Source organism: Lampetra planeri, unplaced genomic scaffold (assembly GCF_965212315.1).
Source record: "Lampetra planeri unplaced genomic scaffold, kcLamPlan1.2.h2 scaffold_579, whole genome shotgun sequence".
Taxonomy (NCBI): Eukaryota; Metazoa; Chordata; class Hyperoartia; order Petromyzontiformes; family Petromyzontidae; genus Lampetra; species Lampetra planeri.
Window position 1 is genome coordinate 5,001 of NW_027615402.1, and position 12,191 is coordinate 17,191.

General features: G+C 55.4%; 1 protein-coding gene across 1 annotated transcript in view; it reads right to left on the minus strand.

The window, feature by feature from the left end:
• The window catches only part of LOC144741512 (uncharacterized), a 13,984-nt gene extending 2,045 nt beyond the window's left edge, over positions 1-11,939 (minus strand). Inside the window, exons 1-4 of the mRNA XM_078624034.1 lie at positions 11,805-11,939; positions 9,766-9,886; positions 8,656-8,825; positions 5,055-5,278 (exon numbers count right to left, since the gene is read on the minus strand). Coding sequence (XP_078480160.1) covers positions 5,055-5,278; positions 8,656-8,825; positions 9,766-9,886; positions 11,805-11,889 — 600 coding nt within the window. The 5' untranslated portion in view covers positions 11,890-11,939. The remainder of the gene's footprint in view (positions 1-5,054; positions 5,279-8,655; positions 8,826-9,765; positions 9,887-11,804) is intronic.
• Between the last annotated feature and the right edge of the window lie 252 nt (positions 11,940-12,191).

The following is a 12,191-nucleotide window of genomic DNA, read 5'->3' on the forward strand; positions in this document are numbered from 1 at the left end:
CACACTCACACATTCATCCACCCACTCACACACTCACTCATTCAATCACACACTCACTCACACACTCACTCACACATTCACTCATTCAGTCACACACGCACTCACTCAATAACCCACTCACTCACACATTCACTCGTGAGATGGAACAGATGGAGATTAGTCCACACACTTCACTGTACTGAGAGATGGAACAGATGGAGATGAGTCCACACACTCTACTGTACTGAGAGATGGAACAGATGGAGATTAGTACACACACTTCACTGTACTGAGAGATGGAACAGATGGAGATGAGTCCACACACTCTACTGTACTGAGAGATGGAACAGATGGAGATTAGTCCACACACTCTACTGTACTGAGAGATGGAACAGATGGAGATGAGTCCACACACTTCACTGTACTGAGAGATGGAACAGATGGAGATGAGTCCACACACTCTACTGTACTGAGAGATGGAACAGATGGAGATTAGTCCACACACTTCACTGTACCGAGAGATGGAACAGATGGAGATTAGTCCACACACTTCACTGTACCGAGAGATGGAACAGATGGAGATTAGTCCACACACTTTACTGTACTGAGAGATGGAACAGATGGAGATGAGTCCACACACTCTACTGTACTGAGAGATGGAACAGATGGAGATTAGTACACACACTCTACTGTACCGAGAGATGGAACAGATGGAGATTAGTACACACACTTCACTGTACCGAGAGATGGAACAGATGGAGATTAGTCCACACACTTCACCGTACTGAGAGATGGAACAGATGGAGATGAGTCCACACACTCTACTGTACTGAGAGATGGAACAGATGGAGATTAGTCCACACACTCTACTGTACTGAGAGATGGAACAGATGGAGATTAGTCCACACACTCTACTGTACCGAGAGATGGAACAGATGGAGATGAGTCCACACACTCTACTGTACTGAGAGATGGAACAGATGGAGATTAGTCCACACACTCTACTGTACTGAGAGATGGAACAGATGGAGATTAGTCCACACACTCTACTGTACTGAGAGATGGAACAGATGGAGATTAGTCCACACACTCTACTGTACCGAGAGATGGAACAGATGGAGATTAGTCCACACACTCTACTGTACCGAGAGATGGAACAGATGGAGATTAGTCCACACACTCTACTGTACCGAGAGATGGAACAGATGGAGATTAGTCCACACACTCTACTGTACCGAGAGATGGAACAGATGGAGATTAGTCCACACACTTCACTGTACCGAGAGATGGAACAGATGGAGATGAGTCCACACACTTCACCGTACCGAGAGATGGAACAGATGGAGATTAGTCCACACACTCTACTGTACCGAGAGATGGAACAGATGGAGATTAGCACACACACTCTACTGTACTGAGAGATGGAACAGATGGAGATTAGTCCACACACTTCACTGTACTGAGAGATGGAACAGATGGAGATGAGTCCACACACTCTACTGTACTGAGAGTTGGAACAGATGGAGATTAGTCCACACACTCTACTGTACTGAGAGATGGAACAGATGGAGATGAGTCCACACACTCTACTGTACTGAGAGTTGGAACAGATGGAGATTAGTCCACACACTTCACTGTACTGAGAGATGGAACAGATGGAGATTAGTCCACACACTTTACTGTACTGAGAGATGGAACAGATGGAGATTAGTCCACACACTCTACTGTACCGAGAGATGGAACAGATGGAGATTAGTCCACACACTCTACTGTACTGAGAGATGGAACAGATGGAGATTAGTCCACACACTCTACTGTACCGAGAGATGGAACAGATGGAGATTAGTCCACACACTCTACTGTACTGAGAGATGGAACAGATGGAGATTAGTCCACACACTCTACTGTACCGAGAGATGGAACAGATGGAGATTAGTCCACACACTCTACTGTACTGAGAGATGGAACAGATGGAGATTAGTCCACACACTCTACTGTACCGAGAGATGGAACAGATGGAGATTAGTCCACACACTCTACTGTACCGAGAGATGGAACAGATGGAGATTAGTCCACACACTCTACTGTACTGAGAGATGGAACAGATGGAGATTAGTCCACACACTCTACTGTACCGAGAGATGGAACAGATGGAGATTAATCCACACACTTCACTGTACTGAGAGATGGAACAGATGGAGATGAGTCCACACACTCTACTGTACCGAGAGATGGAACAGATGGAGATGAGTCCACACACTTCACTGTACTGAGAGATGGAACAGATGGAGATTAGTCCACACACTCTACTGTACTGAGAGATGGAACAGATGGAGATGAGTCCACACACTCTACTGTACCGAGAGATGGAACAGATGGAGATTAATCCACACACTTCACTGTACTGAGAGATGGAACAGATGGAGATTAGTCCACACACTTCACTGTACCGAGAGATGGAACAGATGGAGATTAGTCCACACACTCTACTGTACTGAGAGATGGAACAGATGGAGATGAGTCCACACACTTCACTGTACCGAGAGATGGAACAGATGGAGATTAGTCCACACATTCTACTGTACTGAGAGATGGAACAGATGGAGATTAGTCCACACACTTCACTGTACTGAGAGATGGAACAGATGGAGATGAGTCCACACACTTCACTGTACCGAGAGATGGAACAGATGGAGATTAGTCCACACATTCTACTGTACTGAGAGATGGAACAGATGGAGATTAGTCCACACACTTCACTGTACTGAGAGATGGAACAGATGGAGATGAGTCCACACACTCTACTGTACCGAGAGATGGAACAGATGGAGATTAGTCCACACACTCTACTGTACCGAGAGATGGAACAGATGGAGATTAGTCCACACACTCTACTGTACCGAGAGATGGAACAGATGGAGATGAGTCCACACACTTCACTGTACTGAGAGATGGAACAGATGGAGATTAGTCCACACACTTCACTGTACTGAGAGATGGAACAGATGGAGATTAGTCCACACACTCTACTGTACTGAGAGATGAAACAGATGGAGATGAGTCCACACACTTCACTGTACTGAGAGATGGAACAGATGGAGATTAGTCCACACACTCTACTGTACTGAGAGATGGAACAGATGGAGATGAGTCCACACACTTCACTGTACTGAGAGATGGAACAGATGGAGATGAGTCCACACACTTTACTGTACTGAGAGATGGAACAGATGGAGATGAGTCCACACACTCTACTGTACTGAGAGATGGAACAGATGGAGATTAGTCCACACACTCTACTGTACTGAGAGATGGAACAGATGGAGATGAGTCCACACACTCTACTGTACCGAGAGATGGAACAGATGGAGATGAGTCCACACACTCTACTGTACTGAGAGATGGAACAGATGGAGATGAGTCCACACACTCTACTGTACTGAGAGATGGAACAGATGGAGATTAGTCCACACACTCTACTGTACTGAGAGATGGAACAGATGGAGATTAGTCCACACACTCTACTGTACTGAGAGATGGAACAGATGGAGATGAGTCCACACACTTCACTGTACTGAGAGATGGAACAGATGGAGATTAGTACACACACTCTACTGTACTGAGAGATGGAACAGATGGAGATGAGTCCACACACTTCACTGTACTGAGAGATGGAACAGATGGAGATTAGTCCACACACTTTACTGTACTGAGAGATGGAACAGATGGAGATTAGTCCACACACTCTACTGTACCGAGAGATGGAACAGATGGAGATTAGTCCACACACTTTACTGTACTGAGAGATGGAACAGATGGAGATGAGTCCACACACTCTACTGTACTGAGAGATGGAACAGATGGAGATTAGTCCACACACTCTACTGTACTGAGAGATGGAACAGATGGAGATTAGTCCACACACTTCACTGTACTGAGAGATGGAACAGATGGAGATTAGTCCACACACTTCACTGTACTGAGAGATGGAACAGATGGAGATTAGTCCACACACTTTACTGTACTGAGAGATGGAACAGATGGAGATTAGTCCACACACTCTACTGTACTGAGAGATGGAACAGATGGAGATTAGTCCACACACTTCACTGTACTGAGAGATGGAACAGATGGAGATTAGTACACACACTCTACTGTACTGAGAGATGGAACAGATGGAGATTAGTACACACACTTTACTGTACTGAGAGATGGAACAGATGGAGATTAGTACACACACTCTACTGTACTGAGAGATGGAACAGATGGAGATTAGTACACACACTCTACTGTACTGAGAGATGGAACAGATGGAGATGAGTCCACACACTCTACTGTACTGAGAGTTGGAACAGATGGAGATTAGTCCACACACTCTACTGTACTGAGAGATGGAACAGATGGAGATGAGTCCACACACTCTACTGTACTGAGAGATGGAACAGATGGAGATTAGTCCACACACTTCACTGTACCGAGAGATGGAACAGATGGAGATTAGTCCACACACTCTACTGTACCGAGAGATGGAACAGATGGAGATGAGTCCACACACTTCACTGTACTGAGAGATGGAACAGATGGAGATTAGTCCACACACTTCACTGTACTGAGAGATGGAACAGATGGAGATTAGTCCACACACTTCACTGTACTGAGAGATGGAACAGATGGAGATGAGTCCACACACTCTACTGTACCGAGAGATGGAACAGATGGAGATTAGTCCACACACTCTACTGTACTGAGAGATGGAACAGATGGAGATTAGTCCACACACTTCACTGTACTGAGAGATGGAACAGATGGAGATTAGTCCACACACTCTACTGTACTGAGAGATGGAACAGATGGAGATGAGTCCACACACTCTACTGTACCGAGAGATGGAACAGATGGAGATGAGTCCACACACTCTACTGTACTGAGAGATGGAACAGATGGAGATTAGTCCACACACTCTACTGTACTGAGAGATGGAACAGATGGAGATTAGTCCACACACTCTACTGTACCGAGAGATGGAACAGATGGAGATTAGTCCACACACTTTGCTGCTGATGTAGCCCCCTCACCCGGTGTGGTTCATCTGCCGTCGGAGCGACGTTCGCGTTGACGGAGGATGGTGGTGAGAATGAGGGTGGTGAGGATGATGGTGAGAATGATGATGGTGAGAATGAGGATGGTGATGATGGTGATGATGGTGATAATGGTGATGTTCCTCGTGCCGACAGGAGAGCATCAAAGGAGTCATTGTCCCACGCCGGGGACGGAGAGACGTGGAGCCCCGCGTCCCTCGCTGAGACACGCCGGGGGGGGGAGAGACACGAGGAGACAAATGAAGACACGGGGAGACACGGGGAGACACGGGGAGACACGGGGAGACACGGGGAGACACGGGGAGAGAGACACGGGGAGACACGGAGGGAGAGACACGGGGAGAGACGGGGAGACACGGGGAGACACGGGAAGAGAGACACGGGGAGGGAGACGCGAGGAGGGAGACACGGGGAGGGAGACACGGGGAGAGAGACACGGGGAGGGAGACACGGGGAGAGAGACACGGGGAGACACGGGGAGACACGGGGAGACACGGGGAGAGAGACACGGGGAGACACGGGGAGGGAGACACGGGGAGGGAGACACGGGGAGAGAGACACGGGGAGAGAGACACGGGGAGAGAGACACGGGGAGGGAGACACGGGGAGAGAGACACGGGGAGACACGGGGAGACACGGGGAGACACGGGGAGAGAGACACGGGGAGACACGGAGGGAGAGACACGGGGAGAGACGGGGAGACACGGGGAGACACGGGGAGAGAGACACGGGGAGGGAGACGCGAGGAGGGAGACACGGGGAGGGAGACACGGGGAGAGAGACACGGGGAGGGAGACACGGGGAGAGAGACACGGGGAGACACGGGGAGACACGAGGAGAGAGACACGGGGAGACACGGGGAGGGAGACACGGGGAGACACGGGGAGAGAGACACGGGGAGAGAGACACGGGGAGAGAGACACGGGGAGAGAGACATGGGGAGGGAGACACGGGGAGGGAGACACGGGGAGACACGGGGAGGGAGACACGGGGAGAGAGACACGGGGAGAGAGACACGGGGAGAGAGACATGGGGAGGGAGACACGGGGAGGGAGACACGGGGAGACACGGGGAGGGAGACACGAGGAGACACGGGGAGAAAGACACGGGGAGACACGGAGACACGGGGAGACACGGGGAGGGAGACATGGGGAGACACGGGGAGAGAGACACGGGGAGAGAGACACGGGGAGAGAGACACGGGGAGACACGGAGGGAGAGACACGGGGAGACACGGGGAGAGAGACACGGGGAGGGAGACGCGAGGAGGGAGACACGGGGAGGGAGACACGGGGAGAGAGACACGGGGAGACACGGGGAGACACGGGGAGAGAGACACGGGGAGGGAGACACGGGGAGGGAGACACGGGGAGAGAGACACGGGGAGAGAGACACGGGGAGAGAGACACGGGGAGAGAGACACGGGGAGACACGGGGAGACACGGAGGGAGAGACACGGGGAGACACGGGGAGACACGGGGAGAGAGACACGGGGAGGGAGACGCGAGGAGGGAGACACGGGGAGGGAGACACGGGGAGAGAGACACGGGGAGGGAGACACGGGGAGGGAGACACGGGGAGGGAGACACGGGGAGGGAGACACGGGGAGAGAGACACGGGGAGACACGGGGAGACACGGGGAGAGAGACACGGGGAGACACGGGGAGGGAGACATGGGGAGACACAGGGAGAGAGACACGGGGAGAGAGACACGGGGAGAGAGACACGGGGAGGGAGACACGGGGAGGGAGACACGGGGAGACACGGGGAGGGAGACACGAGGAGACACGGGGAGAAAGACACGGGGAGACACGGGGAGACACGGAGACACGGGGAGACACGGGGAGGGAGACATGGGGAGACACGGGGAGAGAGACACGAGGAGAGAGACACGGGGAGAGAGACACGGGGAGACACGGAGGGAGAGACACGGGGAGACACGGGGAGACACGGGGAGAGAGACACGGGGAGGGAGACGCGAGGAGGGAGACACGGGGAGGGAGACACGGGGAGAGAGATACGGGGAGGGAGACACGGGGAGGGAGACACGGGGAGGGAGACACGGGGAGGGAGACACGGGGAGGGAGACACGGGGAGAGAGACACGGGGAGACACGGGGAGACACGGGGAGAGAGACACGGGGAGGGAGACACGGGGAGGGAGACACGGGGAGAGAGACACGGGGAGAGAGACACGGGGAGGGAGACACGGGGAGGGAGACACGGGGAGACACGGGGAGGGAGACACGAGGAGACACGGGGAGAGAGACACGGGGAGACACGGGGAGACACGGAGACACGGGGAGACACGGGGAGACACGGGGAGGGAGACACGGGGAGACACGGGGAGACACGGGGAGGGAGACACGGGTAGAGATACGGGGAGGGAGACACGGGGAGACACGGGGAGACACGGGGAGAGAGACACGGGGAGGGAGACACGGGGAGACACGGGGAGGGAGACACGAGGAGGGAGACACGGGGAGAGAGACACGGGGAGGGAAACACGGGGAGAGAGACACGGGCAGACACGGGGAGACACGGGGAGAGAGACACGCGGAGGGAGACACGGGGAGGGAGACACGGGGGGAGAGACATGGGGAGACACGGGGAGGGAGACAAGTGGGGAGGGAGACACGGGGAGACACGGGGAGAGAGACACGGGGGGAGAGACACGGGGAGACACGGGGAGACACGGGGAGACACGGGGAGGGAGCCACGGGGAGACACGGGGAGAGAGACACGGGGAAACACGGGGAGACACGGGGAGGGAGACACGGGGAGGGAGACACGGGGAGACACGGGGAGGGAGACACGAGGAGGGAGACACGGGGAGGGAGACACGGGGAGGGAGACACGGGGAGACACGGGGAGACATGGGGAGGGAGACATGGGGAGGGAGACACGGGGAGACACGGGGAGGGAGACACGGGGAGGAAGACACGGGGAGACACGGGGAGGGAGACACGGGGAGGGAGACACGGGGAGGGAGACACGGGGAGACACAGGGAGGGAGACACGGGGAGGGAGACACGGGGAGACACAGGGAGGGAGACACGGGGAGACACGGGGAGACACGGGGAGGGAGACACGGGGAGAGAGACACGGGGAGACACGGGGAGACACGCCGGGGGGGGAGAGACACGGGGAGACACGGGGAGGGAGACACGGGGAGACACGGGGAGGGAGACATGGGGAGAGAGACACGGGGAGGGAGACACGGGGAGACACAGGGAGGGAGACACGGGGAGACACGGGGAGACACGGGGAGAGAGACACGGGGAGGGAGACACACGGGGAGAGAGACACGCGGAGAGACACGGGGAGCGAGACACGGGGAGAGAGACACACGGGGAGAGAGACACGTGGGGAGAGAGACACGGGGAGAGAGACACGGGGGGAGACACGGGGAGAGAGACACGGGGAGAGAGACACGTGGGGAGACACGGTGAGAGAGACGCGTGGGGAGAGAGAGAGACACGTGCGATTGAAACGCACGCGTATCATCATCCCCATCATCTGCATCATCAACACCAACATCATCATCATCGTCGTCATCATCATCATCAGCCACGTACAGTTGTTAAAGTAGACGCAGAAGAGGCTGGGGCTGCTGTAGGTGGAGTTGGCGCATGACGAGGTGGTACTGGTGGAGCAGGCGGAGGTGGTGGCATTGGTGGAGGTGGTGGTGGAGTTGGAGGTGATGGAGCAAATGGAGCGAGACTGGGTGCACATGCCCGTGTCCACCCTGCAAGCAGCACACACACACAGACACACACGCACACACAGACACAGACAGACACACACACACAGACGCACACACAGACACACACACAGACAGACACAGACACACACACAGACACACACACAGACACACACGCAGACAGACGAAACACACACAGACACTCAGACACACATACAGACACAGACACACACAGACACACACACACACAGACACACACACAGACACAGACACGCACACAGACACACACACACACAGACACACACACACAGACACACACACAGACACACACAAACACACACAGACACACACAAAGACAGACACACACAGACAGACACACACAGACAGACACATACAGGCACACAGACAGACACACACACAGACACCATGATGATGCTGCTGCTGATACTGATGATTCTGCTGCTGCTGATGATGATGATGCTGATGCTGCTACTGCTGCTGCTGGCTGCTGATGATGGTGATGCTGCCGCTGATGATGCTGATACTGATACTGCTGCTGATGCTGCTACTGCTGCTGACTGATGATGCTGCTGCTGATGATGCTGTTGCTGCTGATGATGCTGCTAATGATGCTGCTGCTGATGATGATGCTGCTGCTGATGCTGCTGCTGATACTGCTGCTGATGATGCTGCTGATGCTGCTGCTGATACTGATACTGCTGCTGCTGCTGACTGATGATGCTGCTGCTGATGATGCTGCTGCTGATACTGATACTGCTGATGATGCTGCTGATGCTGCTGCTGCTGATACTGCTGATGATGCTGCTGATGCTGCTGCTGCTGCTGATACTGCTGATGATGCTGCTGATGCTGATACTGCTGCTGCTGCTGCTGCTGCTACTGCTGCTGATGCTGCTGCTACTGCTGCTGATGGCTGATGATGCCACCACCGCCGCCGCCACTGCTGCTGCTGCTGTGCACGCACACTCTGTGGCCAGGCAGGCACTCCGTGAAAGCGGCCTTCTCGCCCTCCGAGCAGAACGCGTCACAGCAGCAGTTCGGGTCGCACGCATCGACCCAGAGGTCGCAGAGACACAGCTGGCGATCTGGGACGGACACGCGGAGAAAATATGAAAGATCATGAACGAGACGCAGCGTCGAGAGGCAGAGGTAGCAGAGACACAGCAGGCGATCTGGGACGGACACGCGGAGAAAATATGAAAGATCATGAACGAGACGCAGCGTCGAGAGGCAGAGGTAGCAGAGACACCGCAGGCGATCTGGGACGGACACGCGGGTACGGGTACGGGTACCCGTTTGCGACCCTGGTGCGGCCGGGTATGGGTACGGGTACGGGTAGGGTACGGGTAGGGTACGGGTAGTGTACGGGTAGGGTACGGGTAGGGTACGGGTAGGGTACGGGTAGGGTACGGTACGGGTAGGGTACGGGTAGGGTACGGGTAGGGTACGGGTATGGTAGGATACGGGTAGGGTACGGGTAGGGTACGGGTAGGGTACGGGTAGGGTACGGTACGGGTAGGGTACGGGTAGGGTACGGGTGTAGGGTAGGGGTATGGTACGGGTGTAGGGTACGGGTACGGGTAGGGTACGGGTAGGGTACGGGTACGGGTAGGGGTAGGGTACGGGTGTAGGGTAGGGGTATGGTACGGGTGTAGGGTACGGGTACGGGTGTAGGGTACGGGTGTAGGATAGGGGTATGGTACGGGTGTAGGGTACGGGTACGGGTAGGGGTGGGGTACGGGTAGGGTACGGGTAGGGTACGGGTAGGGTACGGGTACGGGTAGGGTACGGGTACGGGTAGGGTACGGGTAGGGTACGGGTAGGGTACGGTACGGGTAGGGTACGGGTAGGGTACGGGTAGGGTACGGTACGGGTAGGGTACAGGTAGGGTACGGGTATGGGGTACGGGTACAGGTAGGGGTAGGGTACGGGTGTAGGGTAGGGGTAGGGTACGGGTGTAGGGTAGGGGTAGGGTACGGGTACGGGTAGGGTACGGGTAGGGTACGGGTAGGGTACGGTACGGGTAGGGTACAGGTAGGGTACGGGTATGGGGTACGGGTACAGGTAGGGGTAGGGTACGGGTGTAGGGTAGGGGTAGGGTACGGGTACGGGTAGGGTACGGGTAGGGTACGGGTACGGGTAGGGTACGGGTAGGGTACGGGTAGGGTACGGCCGGGCACGGGTACGGGTGTAGGGTAAGGAATCAATAAAACGGAGTGGCCCAGAAGTCAGGACACATGGGAGGGTGTCGTAAAACGGGGTGGCCCAGAAGTCAGGACACATAGGAGGGGGGGGGTGTCGTAAAACAGGGTGGCCCAGAAGTCAGGACACATAGGAGGGGGGGGTGTCGTAAAACGGGGTGGCCCAGAAGTCAGGACACATAGGAGGGGGGGGGTGTCGTAAAACGGGGTGGCCCAGAAGTCAGGACACATAGGAGGGGGGGGTGTCGTAAAACGGGGTGGCCCAGAAGTCAGGACACATAGGAGGGGGGGGTGTCGTAAAACAGGGTGGCCCAGAAGTCAGGACACATAGGAGGGGGGGGTGTCGTAAAACGGGGTGGCCCAGAAGTCAGGACACATAGGAGGGGGGGGGTGTCGTAAAACGGGGTGGCCCAGAAGTCAGGACACATGGGGGGTGTCGTAAAACAGGGTGGCCCAGAAGTCAGGACACATAGGAGGGGGGGGGTGTCGTAAAACGGGGTGGCCCAGAAGTCAGGACACATGGGGGGGTGTCGTAAAACGGGGGTGGCTAACGCAGGATTATCGTTTTGTTTTATTCAGACTTAACACGGGAGCTCGCGTAATTTAAACTTAACCGCGTAAAAAAAATATATATATAAAGAAATAAAGACCCGAGGCCTACCTAAACTAGCGGGCTTTAACATCGAGCCTCGGTTGAAAGTTGTTGTTTATTTTTTTTTTAAAAACACGCACGCAACGATCGCAACGAAACAAATCTTCGTGTTTAAGTTGATTGTAACACCCCCAAGCGCTCCGCTCCTACCTGGAGTAAAGCCTTGTTGCGATTCAACTCCGCGAAAAGTTACAATTGTTAACGCGATCCTAGCGAGCGTCAGGCTCGGGCCCATTGTTAGGTAGGCCCCGTTGCTACGGTGACTGAGGGCGCCGCCCCCCCTGGGGGTCACGTGATACAAGCCCCGCCTCCAGCCCCCCTTCGCCTCCAAGCCACGCCCCCAGCTCCGCCCCCAGCATTTAGCCACGCCCCAGCCCCCCCTCGCCTCCAAGCCACGCCCCCAGCCCCCCCCCCCCAGGGGGTCACGTGACACAAGCCCCGCCTCCAGTTCCGGCCGGAAGCCCCGCCTCCAGACCCGCCTCCAAGCCACGCCCCCAGCCCTGCCTTTAGCCACGCCTCCAGCCCCGCCCCAGTCCG